The sequence below is a fragment of the Ranitomeya variabilis genome, chromosome 6 (genome assembly GCF_051348905.1).
Source record: "Ranitomeya variabilis isolate aRanVar5 chromosome 6, aRanVar5.hap1, whole genome shotgun sequence".
NCBI classification, from domain to species: Eukaryota; Metazoa; Chordata; class Amphibia; order Anura; family Dendrobatidae; genus Ranitomeya; species Ranitomeya variabilis.
Window position 1 is genome coordinate 510373869 of NC_135237.1, and position 20873 is coordinate 510394741.

General features: G+C 42.5%; 1 protein-coding gene across 3 annotated transcripts in view; it reads right to left on the bottom strand.

The window, feature by feature from the left end:
* The window catches only part of CPQ (carboxypeptidase Q), a 606939-nt gene that overhangs the window by 142793 nt on the left and 443273 nt on the right, over positions 1-20873 (bottom strand). For all 3 annotated transcript variants that reach the window (XM_077270925.1, XM_077270926.1, XM_077270927.1), the window contains exon 5: positions 17730-17841. In XM_077270925.1, coding sequence (XP_077127040.1) covers positions 17730-17841 — 112 coding nt within the window. The remainder of the gene's footprint in view (positions 1-17729; positions 17842-20873) is intronic.

A 20873-nucleotide genomic window follows, 5' to 3' on the forward strand; every position in this document is an offset into this window, starting at 1 on the left:
TCTTACCTACCGGGTTCTAAGAATGTTAAGGCGGATGCCCTTTCTAGGAGTTTTGAGCCTGACTCCCCTGGTAATTCTGAGCCCACAGGTATCCTTAAAGATGGAGTGATATTGTCTGCCGTTTCTCCAGACCTGCGGCGGGCCTTGCAGGAGTTTCAGGCGGATAGACCTGATCGTTGCCCACCTGGTAGACTGTTTGTTCCTGATGATTGGACCAGTAGAGTCATCTCTGAGGTTCATTCTTCTGCGTTGGCAGGTCATCCTGGAATCTTTGGTACCAGGGATTTGGTGGCAAGGTCCTTCTGGTGGCCTTCCCTGTCACGAGATGTGCGAGGCTTTGTGCAGTCTTGTGACGTTTGTGCTCGGGCCAAGCCTTGTTGTTCTCGGGCTAGTGGATTGTTGTTACCCTTGCCTATCCCGAAGAGGCCTTGGACGCACATCTCGATGGATTTTATTTCGGATCTGCCTGTTTCTCAGAAGATGTCTGTCATCTGGGTGGTGTGTGACCGTTTCTCTAAAATGGTCCATCTGGTTCCCTTGCCTAAGTTGCCTTCTTCTTCCGAGTTGGTTCCTCTGTTTTTTCAAAATGTTGTTCGTTTGCATGGTATTCCGGAGAATATCGTTTCTGACAGAGGGACCCAATTCGTGTCTAGATTTTGGCGGGCATTCTGTGCTAGGATGGGCATAGATTTGTCTTTTTCGTCTGCTTTCCATCCTCAGACTAATGGCCAGACCGAGCGGACTAATCAGACCTTGGAGACATATTTGAGGTGTTTTGTGTCTGCGGATCAGGATGATTGGGTTGCTTTTTTGCCTTTGGCGGAGTTCGCCCTCAATAATCGGGCCAGCTCTGCCACCTTGGTGTCCCCGTTTTTCTGTAATTCGGGGTTTCATCCTCGATTTTCCTCCGGTCAAGTGGAATCTTCGGATTGTCCTGGAGTGGATGCTGTGGTGGAGAGGTTGCATCAGATTTGGGGGCAGGTGGTGGACAATTTGAAGTTGTCCCAGGAGAAGACTCAGCTTTTTGCCAACCGCCGTCGTCGTGTTGGTCCTCGGCTTTGTGTTGGGGACTTGGTGTGGTTGTCTTCTCGTTTTGTCCCTATGAGGGTTTCTTCTCCTAAGTTTAAGCCTCGGTTCATCGGCCCGTACAAGATATTGGAGATTCTTAACCCTGTGTCCTTCCGTTTGGACCTCTCTGCATCCTTTTCGATTCATAATGTTTTTCATCGGTCATTGTTGCGCAGGTATGAGGTACCGGCTGTGCCTTCCGTTGAGCCTCCTGCTCCGGTGTTGGTTGAGGGTGAGTTGGAGTACGTTGTGGAAAAGATCTTAGACTCTCGTGTTTCCAGACGGAAACTCCAGTATCTGGTCAAATGGAAGGGATACGGTCAGGAGGATAATTCTTGGGTCACTGCCTCTGATGTTCATGCCTCCGATCTTGTCCGTGCCTTTCATAGGGCTCATCCTGATCGCCCTGGTGGTTCTGGTGAGGGTTCGGTGCCCCCTCCTTGAGGGGGGGGTACTGTTGTGAAATTGGATTCTGGGCTCCCCCGGTGGCCACTTGTGGAATTGTACTTGTGTGCATCATCCCCTCTGTTCACCTGCTCCTATCAGGATGTGGGAGTCGCTATATAACCTTGCTCCTCTGTCAGTTTCATGCCGGTCAACAATGTAATCAGAAGCCTTCTGTGCATGTTCCTGCTACTAGACAACTCCTAGCTAAGTTGGACTTTTGTCCTTGTGTGTTTTTGCATTTTGTTCCTGTTCACAGCTGCTGTTTCGTTGCTGTGTCTGGAAAGCTCTTGTGAGCGGAAATTGCCACTCTGGTGTTATGAGTTAATGCTAGAGTCTTAAAGTAATTTCTGGATGGTGTTTTGATAGGGTTTTCTGCTGACCATGAAAGTGCCCTTTCTGTCTTCATGCTATCTAGTAAGCGGACCTCGATTTTGCTAAACCTATTTTCATACTACGTTTGTCATTTCATCTAAAATCACCGCCAATATATGTGGGGGCCTCTGTCTGCCTTTTGGGAAAATTTCTCTAGAGGTGAGCCAGGACTGTCTTTTCCTCTGCTAGGATTAGGTAGTTCTCCGGCTGGCGCTGGGCATCTAGGGATAAAAAACGTAGGCATGCTACCCGGCCACTTCTAGTTGTGCGGCAGGTTTAGTTCATGGTCAGTATAGTTTCCATCTTCCAAGAGCTAGTTCTCATATATGCTGGGCTATGTTCTCTCGCCATTGAGAATCATGACAGGTCCCTTTCTCTGGAGGCAAGAGAGGTCTTTGTTTTCTTCTCCTAGGGGTAGTTAGATTCTCCGGCTGGCGCGAGTCATCTAGCGATCACCGTAGGCATGATCCCCGGCTACTTCTAGTGTTGGCGTTAGGAGTAGCTATTTGGTCAACCCAGTTACCACAGCCCTATGAGCTGGATTTTTGTATCTTGCAGACTTACACGTTCCTCTGAGACCCTGTCCACTGGGGTCATAACAGGTTTCTATGGTAGGTGAGAGTCTAATGTGTTTGGGTAGAGAGTTCCAGAGTATGGGGGAAGCACGGGAGAAGTCTTGGATGCGGTTATAGGAAGAAGAGATGAGAGGGGAGTAGAGAAGGAGATCTTGAGAGGATCAGAGGTTGCGTGTAGGTAAGTACCGGGAGACCATGTCACAGATGTATGGAGGAGACAGGTTGTGGATGGCTTTGCATGTCATTGTAAGGGTTTTGAACTGGAGTCTCTGGGCAATAGGAAGCCAGTGAAGGGCTTGGCATAATGGAGAGGCTGGGGAATAGCGGGGAGACAGGTAGATTAGTCGGGCAGCAGAGTGTAGGATGGATTGGAGTGTTACCAGATTGCTAGAGGGGAGTCCAGAGAGTAGGAGGTTGCAGTAGCCAAGGCGGGAGATAAGGGCATGCACTAGTGTTTTTGTGGTGCCGTGGTCAAGGAATGCGCGGATACGGGAAATATTTTTGCGTTTAAGATGGCAGGAGGAGGCAAGGGCTGGGATATGCGGCTTGAAAGAGAGGGCAGAGTCGAGGATCACCCCGAGGCACCGGGCGTGTGGGACTGGGGAAAGTGAGCAGCCGTTAACATTGATGGATAGGTCTGGTGGAGGAGTAGAGTGAGATGGGGGAAAGATGATGAATTCTGTTTTGTCCATGTTCAGTTTTAGAAAGCGAGCAGAAAAGAAGGCCAAGATAGCAGACAGACAGTGTGGGATTTTGGTAAGTAAGGAGGTGAGGTCAGGTCCGGATAGGTAGATCTGTATGTCATCGGCGTAGAGATGGTACTGCAAACCATGGGATTCTATGAGCTGTCCCAGGCCGAAGGTGTAGATGGAGAAGTGTAGGAGTCCTAGAACAGAGCCTTGAGGAACACCGACAGACAAGGAGCAAAGTGAGGAGGTGGTGTGGGGGAGGGAGACACTGAATGTTCAGTCTGTCAGATATGACGAGATCCAGGACAGGGCCAAGTCTGTGATGCCAAGAGAAGAGAGGATCTGTTGGAGAAGGGAGTGGTCCACAGTGTCAAAGGCAGAAGACAGGTCTAGGAGGAGGACAGAGTAGTGTCGCTTGCTTTTGGCAGTTAGTAGTTCATTGGTGACTTTAGTTAGGGCAGTTCCAGTTGAGTGATGGGGTCGGAAGCCAGATTGTAACCGATCAAAGAGGGAGCAGGAGGAGAGGTGGGAGGACAGTTCAAGATGGACGTGTTGTTCCAGTAATTAGGAGGCGTAAGGGAGAAGAGATATCGGACGATAGCTAGACACAGAGTATGGGTCGAGGGAGGGCTTTTTTAGGATGGGTGTGATCTTGGCATGCTTGAAGGATGAGGGGAAGACACCTGTTCTGAGTGAGAGGTTGAAGAGGTGCGTTAGGGTTGGGATGAAGACTGTGGCAAGGTTAGGGATGAGGTGGGGCAGGAGCGGGTCAAGCGTGCAAGTGGTGAGGTGTGATCTTGACAGGAGGGTGGAGAGCTGATCTTCAGCCATGGTGGAGAAGCTGGTTTTGGGGGAACAGGGTTGAGCAGCTAAGAGGGGCATTGGGTGCCGTGGGCCGAAGCTTTCTCTGATCGTATCGATCTTCATTTTAAAGAAAGAGGCAAAGTCTTCAGCAGAAATGAGAAGGGAGGGGGGAGGAGGTGCGGTGCGGGGGGACGGAGGAGAGAATTGTAAGTGTTGAAAAGCTGTTTAGAGTTGTGAGACAGGGAGGATATGAGAGTTGAGAAGTAAGTTTGTTTTGCGGCAGTGAGCGTGGACTTGAAGTTGGCGAGGGACTGCTTGTATGCAGTGAAGTGGTTGGCAGAGCGGGATCGCTTCCATTTCTGCTCTGCGATCCTAGAGGCCCGTCTCAGTTCTTTGGTCAGGCTGGTCAGCCAGGGCTGCCTATTGAGTGTACGAGTTTTGCTATGCATGAGGGGGGCGGACGAATCGAGTGTTGCTGTTATTGTGCTGTTATAAAAAGTGGCAGCAGTATCTGTCATGAAGGGAGGCTATGTCTGTAAGAGGGAGAAGGGACTCCGAGAGTGATTGTAAGCTGAGGTGTTTGAGATTTACATGTAAGTGGACAGGTTCCTAGCATGTGAGATGGCATTGTCCTTAATGGGAGGTTGATGCCACCATAATTATGTCACAGTAACTAATTAATGATGCTGATGTCTTCATCTTTTACTAAAAAAGAAATTTTGCTCAAAATATGAATTGTTACTTGTCTCTTATGTCATATTCCATGAATTATGTATTACTGAAGTCTGGTTTCTGTAATATATAAGGGCGAGGCAGACACAAGGGACAGCGGACAATTTCTCTTTGTCAGTTGCTAAAACAATAAGTAGGGGAAATAGTCAAGGAGTCTCTGTAAGGGATCATAAAATCTGTGTGTCTGGAAAAGTTCTCCATCTCATAGGTCACTATAGAAGTCTCAACACAAAGTATCTGCAATCCTGATAGTCTTTAGAAATAACATCAGTGTATGTTATCTTAACTCTTTTAGCCAAGGGAAGGTATTTCTGGAATTATTTGTACATCTTTGATGTTGAAAAGCCTACTGCTAGGACAAACGTTCATGGTTTATATATAGACGAGAGTGACAAAGTTACTAAGTAAGAAGCACTCTCGATGTTCAAAGGCACCCAGTGGAACCTTTTTTGAAACAAAGATAAAACATTGCCCATCCCTCACCATGAATAACAATAGATGACAATATTATTCAGAGAACATGTCAAATTTTTTATTAAAAATCCTCACCGTTCTCAAGAACGGAGAAATTCATAATGTTATAGTTTACGGGTCTTTGCTTAGGATACCGTCTACTTCTCCAGTGTATCAGTGGTCACCAGCTTTCTAGGTAAGCAGCACAGCACTTGCAATATCTTTGCCAACAGCTTGCAAGTGCTGCTCCAAAGATGGCCAGATCACTGGAACTTAATCATGAACTTATCTCTACGTAATAAAAAAATGCCTGATATTCTACATAAAATTGACAAAGCTTTCTCTACTATTTCTTTGAAATGCAATCAAGAACTAAGGACTCCATCTCTTATCTGGTTTAAATGTCCAAAATTCAACCCCTATGGGAAAGGCAAAACACTGGATAGATACAGGTGCATCTCACAAAATTAGAATATCAACAAAAAGTTAATTTATTGCAGTTCTTCAATATAAAAAGTGAAACTCATATATTAGATAGAGTCATTATAGACAGAGTGATCTATTTCAAGTGTTTATTTCTGTTAATTATTATGGCTTACAGCCAATGAAAACCCAAAAGTCATTATCTCAGTAAATTAGAATACTTTATAACACCAGTTTGAAAAAATGATTTTAACATCTGAAATGTTGGCCTACTGAAATGTATGTTCAGTAAATGCACTCAATATGTGGTCGGGGCTCCTTTTCCATTAATTACTGCATCAATGAGGCGTGGCATGGAGGCAATCAGCCTGTGGCTCTGCTGAGGTGTTATGGAAGCCCAGGTTGCTTTGACAGCAGTCTTCAGCTCGTCTGCATTGTTGGGTCTGGTGTCTCTCATCTTCTTCTTGACAATACCCCATAGGTTCTTTATGGGGTTAAGGTCAGACAAATTAGCTTGCCAATCAAACACAGTGATACTGTTGTTTTTAAACCAGGCATTGGTACTTTTGGCAGTGTGGTCAGGTGAAAAGTCCTGCTGGAGAATTAAATTTCCATCTCCAAAAAGCTTGTCGGCAGAAGGAATCATGAAGTGCTCTAAAAGTTCTTGGTAGATGGCTGTGCTGACTTTCGTCTTGATAAAACACAGTGGATGTACACCAGCAGATGACATGGCTCCCCAAACCATCACTGATTGTGGAAACTTCACACTAGACATCAAGCAGCTTGGATTGTGGCCTCCCCACTCTTCCTCCAGACTCTGGGACCTTGATTTCCAAATGAAATGCAAAATTTACTTTCATCTGAAAACAGCACCTTGGACCACTGAGCAACAGTCCAGTTCTTTTTTTCCAGTTCCTTGGCCCAGGTAAGACGCTTCTGGCGTTGTGTATTGGTCTGGAGTGGCTTGACATAAGAGTGTGACACTTGTAGCCCATGTCCTGTATAAGTCTGTGTGTGGTGGCTCCTGACGAAATGACTCCAGCAGCAGTCCACTCCTTGTGAATCTCCCAAATATTTTTGAATGGCTTTTACTTAACAATCCTTTCAAGGCTGCGGTTATCCCGGATGCTTGTGCACCTTTTTCCTTCCACTCAACTTTCCATTAATATGCTTGGATACAGCACTCTGTGAACAGCCAGCTTCTTTAGCAATGACCTTTTGTGGCTTACCCTCCTTGTGGAGTGTGTCAATGACTGCCTTCTGGACATCTGTCAAGTCAGCAGTTTTATCCATGATTGTGGAGCCTACTGAAACAGAATAAGGGACCTTTTTAAATGCTTAGGAAGCCTTTGCAGGTGTTTTTTGTTAATTATTCTAATTTACTGAGATAATGACTTTTGGGTTTTCATTGGCTGAAAGCCACAATCATCAACATTAAAAGAAATAAACACTTGAAATAGATCACTCTGTGTGTAATGACTCTATATAATATATGAGTTTCACTTTTTGTACTGAAGAACTGAAATAAATTAACTTTTCGATGATATTCTAATTTTGTGAGAAGCACCTGTATGTAGATATACACACACATTAACACTCATGTGAACACACATCTCACTATAGAAAGAGGTTCTCCAGCAGCTGTAGTGTATTATGAGGGATATATGAGGAAACCGAAAGAGAAAAAAACGAGAACAGGTTTAAACAATGAATTCAAAATTCCAGGACAACAGGGGAATATGTTGACTAAAATAGCCTTTATTAAATAGTACATGGATGAGTGGTGGCACAGAAGGCGCTCATAAAGAATAAAAATAATTTAAAATGGAAATCTGATACAGATGAACACACAGCCGCAGATTATTGGAAAATTACATTGTACCCTTAATAATGTCAATAAAGTATAAAGTGACAGCAGCAGTTGAAAAATACACGGGTGACCACATATATGCGAACGAATGCTAAAGTGTGAACAGTAGTAAGAGTAATGTATATTAGTTCACAAAATATGGACTTATGTGGCAAAAAGGAGCATATAAAGTGCAAAGTGCCAGCAGCAGCTGAAAAACACATAAGTAACCATATACAGTATATGCAAAGCAAAAGAATAATAGTAAAAAATCTAGCATAGAGGTGTAAATGCCAAACTGAGATGTTTACTGGTTTACAACTTCTAGGTAATCAAAAAGGTATAGCATTCATGGTAGTAAAACGTGTATTGTAATTACTACAAGAATATGTAATACATAGAAAGGTTGACACAGGAAATGTATCATATCAGTGGGAAGCCTATAGTGAAAGCCGAGAGACTAGCGTATGTGTGCTGCATAGCACATTTGCTAATGAGGGTACATATCAGGAGGCTGTGTTGTGTTGAGGATTGCGGCGCCAAACCCCGACGCATGTTTTGGACCGTACCAGACCTTCGTCAGGGGGGATATATGTAGATATAAACATACAGGGCTGCCACTAGGAATTGCGGGGTCCCATACTGGCAAAATATTTGGGCCCCCTTGAGACTCTGCCCAGGCTCCATCCCAGCTGCACCTCCACCCTGCGAACCTTTCACAGTACCACCACCCACTCTTGAAAAACTCAACTTCTCCACCACTTCCTCAATAATCAGATATTAACAGTTCCCATCAAACACCAGATCACATACATAGCCAGCAGTTTTTGTTCTAGCCAAAAGAATTTTTAAGCCGCCACCATGACATGGTAGACTCTTTTGGCCGGGCCCTACTCTACTCTAATCTATTAAATATAAATATTTTTTTCTGTATTTTTAATTAAGGGAATGAGTCACATAATTTTTTTTTTAAATGACCATTAATACCACATACAAGGGACAAATACCACCACACCATGACCAGACCACATATTACCACCACATAGTGACCTATAATACCACATACAAGGGACAAATACCGCCACACCATGACCGGACCATATATTACTACTACATAGTGACCGAATACTACAATACAGATCATTAATAAAAAACCCACAATACTAAGTGACATTACACAGGAACTCTGTATTTACTGTCAGTGTACAGGTAATACAGTAATCACCAGTGGCATTATACACAGAAGCTCTGCATATTGTATACAGTGTCAGTGTACACATAATACAGTGATCACTAGTGACATTATACACAGGAGCTCTGTATACAGTGTCAATGTACAGGTAATACAGTGATCACTAGTGACATTATAAACAGGATCTCTGTATATAGAGTACAGATAGTACAGTGATCACCAGTGACATTATACACAGGAGCTCTGTATATAGTGTCAGTGTACAGGTAATACAGTGATCACCCGTGACATTATACACAGGACCTCTGTATACAGTATCAGTGCACAGATAATACAGTGATCACCAGTGACTAGTGATGAGCGAATATACTCGTTACTCGAGATTTCCCGAGCACGCTCGGGTGTCCTCCGAGTATTTATTAGTGCTCGGAGATTTAGTTTTCCTGACCGCAGCTGAATGATTTACATTTCTTAGCCAGCTTGATTACATGTGGGGATTCCGTAGCAACCAAGCAACCCCCACATGTACTTATGCTGGCTAACAGATGTAAATCATTCAGTTGCGACGATGAAAACTAAATCTCCGAGCACTAAAAAATACTCGGAGGACACCCGAGCGTGCTCGGGAAATCTCGAGTAACGAGTATATTCGCTCATCACTACCAGTGACATTATACACAGGACCTCTGTATACAGTGTCCGTGTACAGGTAATACAGTGATCACCAGTGACATTATATACGGGAGCTCTGTATATAGTATACAGCATCAGTGTACACACAATACAGTGATCACTAGTGACATTATACACAGGACCTCTGTATACAGTGTCAGTGTATAGATTATACAGGGATCACCAGTGATATTATACACAGGTGTTCTGTATATAGTGTCAGTGTACAGGTAATACAGGGATCACGAGTGATATCATACACAGGATCTCTGTATACATTGTCAGTGTACAGATAATATAGTGATCACTGGTGACATTATACATAGGACCTCTGTATACAGTGTCAGTGTACAGGTAATACAGTGATCACCAGTGACATTATATACAGGAGCTCTGTATGTGGTATACAGTGTCAGTGTACACATAATACAGCGATCACTAGTGACATTATACACAGGACCTCTGTATATAATATACAGTGTATAGTGTCAGTGTACAAGTAAAACACTGACTCATCAGTGACGTCGCTGGCTGAAGTCCTTCATCTTTGCATTTCTTTTTCATGCAGCACAGACTGCCATAATTTCTTCCAGCCAGGACTCATCTCTGCATAAAACAACACATAGTTACCCAGAGCACAACTTCCAGAGCACATTCCCCACTTTTTCCCTTTCTTCTACACTACACATCTGAATACAGATATGCACCCACCATTAATATATAATTGGCTATTATGCAACCCACCATTCCAAATATAAATTATAATCCGCCATTGTGCCCCAACTAACTATACATAGCCACTTTCCCAACCTAATAAATATATAAATGAATTAGCACCTGTACTCTTTCCCCCAATTCATTACCAGTCACTGCATACTCAACGCCCCCAACTATGTATCTCCCGTTCCCTCAATTCATTATATTTACATGCCCCTTCCACCCAATTCATTGTCATGTCTTCTCTCGCTCCCACCCTCTATTCATTATCAACAGCTCTCCCCCCACATTCAATATATCATTTACTCCCCCACCCTCAAAATTCATTATTTGCTCTCCCCAGATCATCATTTGCTCTCCCCACATTCAGTTCAATTGCTGTCCCCATCCCTCACTCTCAATTGATCATTTGCAGTCTCCTGTCCTCTCCCCTCACTTCATCATGTGCAGTCCCTCCTCCCCCACGTCATCATGTGCAGTCCCCGTCCCCCCCACTTTATCATGTGCAGTCCCCTTTCCCCCTCCACTTCATTATCTGCAATCCCCCTTCCCCTTCATCATGTGCAGTCCCCTTTAACACACCACTTTATCATGTGCAGTCCCTTAACCCCACCTTCATCATTTGCTGTCCCCTTTAACCTCCACCTCATCATGTGCTTCCCCTTTAACCCCCCATTTCAACATGTGCAGTCCCTTTTAACCCCCATTTCATCATGTGCAGTCCCCTTTAACCCCCCAACTTCATCATGCGAAGGCCCCTTTACCCCCCACTTCATCATGTGCTGTCCCCTTTAACCCCCCAATTCATCATGTGCAGTCCCCTTTACTCCCCAACTTCATCATGTGCAGTCCCCTTTACCCCCCACTCCATCATGTACAGTCCCCACCCCCACCATCATGTGCAGCCCCCTTTAACCCCCCAACTTCATCATGTGCAGTCCCCTTTACCCCCCACTTCATCATGTGCAGTCCCATTTACTCCCCCATTTCATCATGCGCAGTCCCCACCACTTCATCATTTGCAGTTCCTCCTCCTCGCCTCACCCATTTAATTCATTTAATAAAGAAAATAACAATTTTTTTTACACTTAAATTACAGATGTTCCCCAACAGTGCGGCTCTGCTTCCAGCATCTGGGACATGTCGGCGCGTACGCGCCGCCGTCACCTGACAGGAAGTACACAGAAGACGGAGGGAGGGAGCGGGAGCTGTGCAGCCATCAAGGTTAAACGACTGTGCACAGCGCCGAGAAAGCTCCCGGGCTTCAGCGCTGACGAGTGTGCCACAGCACGCACCACTTAAATGCACAATTGGGCCCGGTGAGCAGAAGCGCATAAGCGGGGCCCCGGACCTGCGGACCCCTCTGTGTACTGCTGCTCACCGGGCCCCATACAGCAGTAAGGGCAGTAATGCCCTGATGGCGGCCCTGTACACACACACACATGTACGCTCTTGCACACACACATCACCATAGACTTTTCACCTCCCAGTACTCATATGTCAGGGGTAATGTGGAGACAAGTGAAGCTCTGTCACCACTATGGATGTGGTGTGGCATGTAGTGATTGTGCTCCTTTCCACAGTTGAGGACACAGGACCACTGCTCTGTTATTTCCAGTACTGGAGTGATGACAGCGGTCAGCGCAGGGGCAGATTACTGACAGCCAATGTGTGTGCAGAGGGCGGTGCTGGACAATGAGGCCCGGCGGTGCCAGCTCTGACTGTGAGGTTAGATAATAAAGCACAGGGATCTGTCAAGTTCAATAGAGCAGCAGGTAAACAAAGTGGGTGCAGGAAGTGAAGTGAAATTCAGGAGGAAGGAAGGATGAATACAGAAAACTAAATGTATCGGGGTGTTTTATATTATAATACAGCAGAGATGAGTTTAACAAAAATGTCAGGGTCGGACAACCTCTTTAATTCCTTCAGTACTCGGGTTTGTATGCCATCCGTGCTCGGTGATTTTGAGTCAGGGCCTTACTTCCTGCTGGGTGTTAAGCAGTTGAAATTTAGTGGAGAATTTCTAGTATCTGATCATGGCGTCTGTCATGGGATTTTCATGTATGAATACTGTAGAGAAAACGGAGTTTAGTAGATTGGAATTTCTCTCATCCTCTTCTACTATTTCACCCATACTATTTTTGAGGGGGCCAACACTATCATTTCTGGGTTTCTTACTTTTTGTGCAGTTAAAAAATATTTTTTGGTTATTTTCAGTTACTTTGGCAACAAGTCTCTCTGTCTCAATCCTTTGATGTCCTTTTTTTTTTCATTTACACAATTTTTTTCTATAATTATTTAATGCCTCAGCACTATTCTCCTGATTTATTACTCTAAATGCTTTTTTTTGTCATTTATTGATTTATTGATAAAAAAGTATTTTTATAGAGCATTTAGAACTAAAATTTTAGATCATGAGCACAGCGAGAACGTCGAGACTATTTTCTAAGACTTTCGACGAAATATGGAACATTTTTGCTGACCATGTGAAGTAATGTAATGTTTCCTATTCTGTCATCTTTTCCCTTTGAATCTCTTATATGGACATAATTGGGAAATGTCCTAATATTTCCACAGGTTTGTCCCACAGACCCTTCTTGTAATGCCAGTCAGTGATGAGGTTGTGGAACTTATGCATCATAGTGAAGTTATGTATCTAAAATGTGGATGCACCATAGAAACAATCAGATGCTTTATGTTATCAATAAGTACACAAAAGTAAAAAAACTGTCATTTTGTAATCACAATTTTGCATTTTCAACATTTCATAAAACCATTTACGTAAATTCTTTTTTTTTTTTGCATTAAATTCAGCTATTTATGATATGTCGTGATCACCAACATTGATGACAAATACTAGGCATATGGCATCCATTACAATTCCTATACGTCCCGCTGGTCTTCCTGTGTATTATCGCAATCCATATGCTATATTTCCTCCTTTCAAAAGTAGAATTGAGGGAGGACACAGAAAAGCAGTGAATATAAATAGTGACATAGATATTTAGGGGTTTTCACATTTGCTAAGTGATTACTAATCTGAGAGAAATCTTGAATAGACCTCCTCTAATCAGCGAATGATCAGCAAAGCTTTCTAAGGACATGTCCGAATATGAATGATTTGTTAAGGATATTTAGTATGGATTTGGGCTAAAAACTCCACAAAAAAATTACAGTAAAATTCATTCAAATTATGATAACTTGTAGAGGATTTGTCCCAATGACAATGATGGCTCTTGACGTGGGCTGATTTGGGTATTTTGGCCAAAATACAGACCAATACCTCATGCATTTTATACATCGTTTTCAGTTTTTGTTGCACATTTTTCATGCATGGTGCAGACAGGCCTTTAACGGTTGGCTTGGGGAATTGGTCTGTCTGTATTTGTGGGGTGCACTTAGATAGTGCTGGGGAACCCACCTGATCTAATAGTATGGGAGTCACTAATAGGCTGTAAAACAGACACTGTCCATTACACTTATCTCTGTGACTGGCGCCCTATGCAAGCTTTACCTGTCTGCATATGTAATACTAGGCAAATAGCCCCTCCATGAATAGTAGACATGAGAGTGGCTAATTCATCAGTTTTTTGTACCTGTGCTTTTCAGTCTTTACCATGCGGCTGCTGCATCGTGCAGTGCATTAATATCGGGTCTTGATTTTGGTAAATATGGCTGCCTTTTTTCAGTGATGTTCTTTATGTTCTTTTTTGAGAGTTGTAGAGGATTTGCATGCAAAAAAAAAACTGCCATGGAAACAATCAGTACAAGACTGAGAGTATACTGCATGCTGATTATCTCAAGGATTTAACTTTTTGTGCTTTGTGATGAAGAGTCTCTTGATGGTCATCCTTCTGCTGGGACCCTCAACAATCAGATGTAATCTGTGGAAGAACTGGCAGTAATTGTCCAGCAGCGCCACCAATGAGTAAATGAAGCATTACACAATTTACCATTTCCATTACTGGGCTGTCCATTCATGGCAAGGATATGTTGGGTCCTCAGGAGTGAGTGACGTTCTGCTTTGCACTGAGAACCTGAACAACAGACCCCTCTCTATTAACTTAAGAAGTCTGTAACAGATGTGTCGGCACAAAAATGGGCTCCTGCAGTCAAACTTTGCTCTGGCCACTCAGTTTAGCAGAGTCCAAGGAAGTCCATCATATTTCGCTTTGAACAATACAGGGGTCGGAGCTTTGATGCAAGGCTCCCAGGTTGTGTCCACAAAGTAGTCACTGTGAAGCAAGATGTGGGTCAAAAAACTCGATAGGAAGACGTCGGCAGATCTGAACAAAAGAAGAAGACACTGATTGTGGGGTCTGAATCTAAAGAGCTCAATCGGTCAATCAGTCGGATTCCCTGATTTGCCAGTACTGTTGTCATTTACATTTGTTGGGCGGCAAAGCATATGGCACATGCGCCACCCAGTTTCAACTGGAAGGGAAAGGTCTGTTATAAATAGTTGAAAAAACTGTTTTAAATTATTTTTTAAAATTGTTTTTAAGTGTTTCCTCCATGACCACAATCGTAAGGAATTTCTAGGAAGAGGTCTTTCAAATTATAAAAATAAGTGAAAAACAAGTCAAGTTGCATTAACACTTAATAAAATCAGTAAGAGCGCTAAAAAACCCTGCGTTCCTATCCTCACGCTGATGTCCATGTGTTTGCAGAAGGCTGTTATTTATGGAACATATTTCAACTCAATTAAGGCGGTTAGTGCGACTCCAGAGACATCAGTCCTACCAGTTGTTTGTGTAATCATTTATCTTGAATTTTAATATGCGAAGCGTCCATATTTGCACAAAACAGTTACCGTAATAAAAAGAGTAGCAGCACAGTGTGCCAAGGATTGAAGGAAAAATGTTATATATGACTGTACTGTACATGTCGTTATACTCCTTCTAAAACATTATTAAAGCCATACGATATACATGTCCGGCGAATGTCCAGAAAATTGGTAAACGCAAATATTTCCCAATTACAGAAGCCCAGTTTGAAGGTCACCACTGAAATATAATTTATCTAAATCGTTGTAATCGTTTTTGTTACTCGAACAATATATTTGTTCCGCGAGGATGTGTTCAAGCAAAATGTTTTGGTGCTAAATTTTTCCAAAACTGATGCAAAAATGTTGCAGCTTTGCAAAACTATTTCATAACTGGCATGTTGAAAAGTGGCAAAGGAATTCTGGCAGCTCTGGAGTAATGAGGAATAATGACTACATGTGCCACCATATAGTGCTTTATAAGGCACATATTACGGAATTATTTTCCTCTGGAAGCTTTTGTTAACAATATTAATTTTATTCACCATATTTTACTTACATAGCACCATCATATTCCATAGCACTTTACAAACATCATTGTTGCCCCCATTACTTACATAGCACCATCATATTCCATAGCACGTTACAAACATCATTGTTGCCCCCATTACTTATATAGTGTTCTCATATTCCATAGCACTTTACAAACATCATCGCTGCCCCCATTACTTATATAATGCAATCATATTTCATAGCACTTTACAAACATCATCGCTGCCCCCATTACTTATATAGCACCATCATATTCCATAGCACGTTACAAACATCATTGTTGCCCCCATTACTTTTATAATGCAATCATATTCCGTAGCACTTTACAAACATCATCGCTGCCCCCATTACTTATATAATGCAATCATATTCCGTAGCACTTTACAAACATCATCGTTGCCCCCACTGCTTACATAGTGCCATCATATTCCGTAGCACTTTACAAACATCATCGTTGCCCCCATTGCTTACATAGTGCCATCATATTCTGTAGCACTTTACAAACATCATCGCTGCCCCCATTACTTATATAGTGCTATCATATTCCATAGCACTTTACAAACATCATCGCTGCCCCCATTACTTATATAGTGCTATCATATTCCGTAGCACTTTACAAACATCATCGCTGCCCCCATTACTTACATAGCGCTATCATATTCCATAGCACTTTACAAACATCATTGTTGCCCCCATTACTTATATAGTGCTATCATATTCCGTAGCACTTTACAAACATCATCGCTGCCCCCATTACTTATATAGTGCTATCATATTCCGTAGCACTTTACAAACATCATCGCTGCCCCCATTACTTATATAGTGTTCTCATATTCCATAGCACTTTACAAACATCATCGCTGCCCCCATTACTTATATAATGCAATCATATTCCGTAGCACTTTACAAACATCATCGTTGCCCCCATTGCTTACATAGTGCCATCATATTCTGTAGCACTTTACAAACATCATCGCTGCCCCCATTACTTACATAGCGCTATCATATTCCATAGCACTTTACAAACATCATTGTTGCCCCCATTACTTATATAGTGCTATCATATTCCGTAGCACTTTACAAACATCATCGCTGCCCCCATTACTTATATAGTGCTATCATATTCCGTAGCACTTTACAAACATCATCGCTGCCCCCATTACTTATATAGTGCTATCATATTCCGTAGCACTTTACAAACATCATTGTTGCCCCCATTACTTATATAGTGCTATCATATTCCATAGCACTTTACAAACATCATTATTGCCCCCATTGGGGCTCAAACTACATTCCCTATCAGTATGTCTTTGACGTGTGAGAGGAAACCGGAGAACTTGGAGGAAACCCACACAAACATGAGAACATACAAACTCCTTACAGATGTTGTCCTTGGTGGGATTTGAACCCAGAACCCCAACGCTGCAAAGCAACAGTGCTAACCACTGAGCCACTGTGACTCATATAGAATAGCTACATGTTACAGCATCCAACCAAGCATATCATGCCCTCATAGATTCATAGTTTTAGCGCTTTAATTCCACATGTTGAAAATAAGACACATGCATGTATGGAAAAGGAAACGTGCAGAGGTACAGCATGGCTTACTACACTCTAAGGGCATAATATTATACAGCTCGGTGGGTGCATGCAGTCATCACATTCGCAAGGCCTTAAAAGTAGCTTAGTAAGGTATTGCCCATTTCCATTTGAATCCAGAAAAAATAGGTATCCCTAAAAATACATAAAACATTTTAAACACATTTCCCATTACATTCCATATAGTCGAGAAATTTTCTCCCAGAACATTTGTTTCAGGGAAATATATTTCCATACATTCCCCATCTGACATAGTCTGTACTGCAGCATGTGGCGGGAATGAAGCTTTGTACTAAGGATCCGTAATGCGAGCGAAGAACAGAGCATTCCAAAAGCAAAACATACTGTATGTATCCTTCATTACCTTTTACTCTTGTCTCAAGATATCTTGAGATAAGTGACCTAGTTTAAAGAAAAGATAAACAGAATTTTGGTACTCTGTTGGGAGATGTCTATGCTATATATTGACACTCAATGGACACCATGTTGAGGATGTTGCTTGCATGTTGCAGTCATGTATTGGATTTATATTGTAATAAAACTGGAGTAGTTGGCAAAATTTACGGACGGGTGAAGGTAGAACAGAGATATGAGGTTTTGTCCAGCAGAATATAAAATTAATTTCCCCATGGTTTCCACTAAGAGACTGATCCAAATTTATACAAGGGTCAACCATGGTATCATCAGTATAACAGGAAACTCATGAGATCAATAAGGAAATGTGAAAATTGGAAGATAGGAAACTGAAACACCAAAGGCATGACTATCAGCAACTATTAAGCTAAATTAAGGGTAGATGACTCCATTTATAAATATTTACCAAGATCTCTAATGAGGGACAGCGCTTCCCAGGAGATAAAGGCTCCACCACCATCATCCATGGCTCCTTGCCCAACATCCCAGCTGTCCAGATGTCCACTGACAATCACCACCTACAACGAGGAGTAAATATATCAAAATATTGTACAAGTTTCACTTATGTCTTCATTGGTTAAGTTCCGCAAGACACGTCCGTTCCATGTAGAAAAATCAGGGCAAACATGAATGTAATAGATGAATCTGTATCATTGTCTTTGGATACCTTACAATACGCTTGTACAAGATTCCTGGCAGGAAAAGTGTGTGGCTGTTTCATAACGGGATGACATGTTCATTCTGGAATGGGAACAGATATTGCAAGAGCCGGAAACAAAGTGTCTCAATGTGGGTGTAATTCCTAATAGGGCTGTGAAAGACGTTTGGACACAAAATTTCGACGAGGAGCTTCATGAGATCATGAAATAACTTCATTTCTTTACCAGAAGAAAATGACCTATTTTTGGAAATGTTTCTATATAATGTTAAGTCCTTAGGTAGCAGATTTTTCATTTCTTTTTTTTTTTTTTTTGGTGGGAAGAGAGTTCCTTTGTTTGAAATATGGTGAGGAATGTATTCTGAAATGAGTTTGCGTTTTGTCTTACTGCAAAGACAAGACGAGCAAGGTCAACAATTCACATTTTGCATTTGTGCTTCATTTATCAGATTATACAGATATATTCAATCAGTTCTATTTTGATTACTTATTTAATATGCAAATTATCTCTTCAGAGATGAAGAGGACTTGAACTCTGTAGTCACCTATTGAAAGTAGCAATCCTAGAAGTCAATAACGACCCTTTAACGAGCCTTGCCAAATGACTTCGAATAAGAAGCCAAACCAGAAGCTCAATTTGTAGATACACGTGTTTTGGGGTGTTGCCCCTCCTCAGTGCAAAGCATGAGATCTTATTTGGCTGCATGAAAAGCCTCTGACTGGGGCGTAACGGGTAACGTTTCTCCTTGTGGAGAGTGACATGCTTGATACGACAGGGTAAAGAGGCTTACAGGACGTCCAATCCTCTTCTGCAAAATTAAATAAGCAAATTGACTCTTTTATTTGAATATACAGATATATTCAATTTGTTTGTATTTTCATTAGCAATTTAAATAATGTCTTATCTGAGGCAACTCCTTTTTACTTTGGAGCCACCTTGGCACCCCTAGCAAACACAAGTTTTGTACGGGTAAGCGCCTGAGCCAGCCAGACCTTACCTTGCAGAGTCTGCTGAAAAAACACAGTAAATGTAATATTAAATGATAGCCAGGTGGTTAGGCATCTATGTAGTTAGTAAATGGCACAAACCCAACAGAATGGGGGCTGCTATCACATGGTTCTCAAATTTGGCTCATACAGGGGATAATAAAGAAGACAACCCAAAAAAATGGCGCTACCCACCTTCAGTAGTTTGAGGCAGCCCAAGGCCAATTTCAGATGAGTGTCTTACATAAACATTTACAAGCTCGTAATATGACTGCTAGCTCTGGCCCATCGCAGGTCCAGTCATTGGGGCGGTACAGGGAGCTATTATAGTCAATGCTCACTACACAATCCCTTCCCCTGCACCTTGACTGACAGTCTGCTCCGCAGCATGAGTGCAGAGTATGTATGCAGAGTCGGCTGTCAGTCAAGGTGGAGGGAAGTGATTACATTGTGCTCACCGTGTCGTGAGCAGTGACTGTTACAGCCCCGATGACTGAAAGCAAGCAGCTGCAGGGAGAACAAAACTTTGCTTTCTCCCTATAAACATGCTTCCAATCATGATTTAAATGCTATTCGCCTGCAGACAACAACTATGTCTGCAGGTAAATAGCCGTTTTTCTATGTGAAAGGTTCCATTTAACTGCCCCGCATCATGTCCCATTTGGTAAATCAATGGTTTGGCTGGTTTAATTCTTAAACTGCTGGTCCGTCACCTAAAATGTCCTATACATCTCCCTATCTAGCTAATCCCTAAATGTGTTTCTTTTAACTGCACTTCCTGAGATGTTTCATTTGAGAAGAGTCTCAAACATGGTGGAACAGGAAGCTGAAGATGCAGTAACTTCCCTGCAGCGTCCATCACCCCTCCTGGAATAGGACGTTACCAGGCAGCAGAGTTGCAGTTGCTACAGTTTCTTGCATTGCTGCCCTCAGAAGATGTTCTGGATCCATGCTGATAGATCCTATGGGAGAGGTGAATGCAGCGCTGACTCTCTGCTTCTATCTCCGCTGCTGCATCTTTTAAGGGTAAGTTCACAGTAGGTGTTTTTTTCATGCATTTTTTGTTCCATGCATTTCTTCTGCAGCAAAACCTGATCTCTTTTCAAAAAAAGAAACTGCAGAAAACAAAGCATGTTTTCCTTGTGTTTTTGTGGCGATTTTGCATGCTAGACTTCTTTCTTGTGCATGCGGATAAAGTTTAGTGTTGAAAAAAAAAAAGTCATATTCCATAGAATCAGGTTTTGCCACAAAAAGTGCAGCAAAACATGATACCTGCATTATTGGTGCATTTTTTCAGCAGTTTTTCACCACTCAGTCAAGTCAATGGGTGAAAAATGCTGAAAAAACACTGAAAAAAGTGAAATGCTCTATGTCCAAAAAAACATTTAAAGCACAAAATACTGATGACGAAAAAAATCTGTGTGCATGAGATTTCTGAAATCTTACAAATTTGACTGGTACTGTAAAATTCGGCAGAAAATTAGCATACAAAAAAAGCATAAAAAAATTCAGCAAAAAGGCCCAGTGTGAACTTAGCCTTACTGTGAAAGGAGACGTCATCAGGGGGCAGAGATAGAAGCAGCGAGTGACAGCAACGAATTGCCATCAAAGGAAGTCGCTGGTGTCACTCGCTGCCTCTATCTCCGCACCTGACGACGTCTTGTTTCACAGTTAGAAAATGCAGTGGTGGCGGCGATAGAAACAAAGTGAGTGTGCTGCACTCACCTCTCCAGCAGTTTCTACCACCATAGATCCATGACGTCTTCAGAGGGCGACGATACAAAAAACTAAGGTAGCTGCAGGCCGCCCCCTGATGACGTCCTGTCCAGGAGATGCGAAATATGCTGCAGGGAAGTGAGTGCAGCCCTAGCCTCCTGTGATGTCCTGTTTGAGACTCCTCTCAAA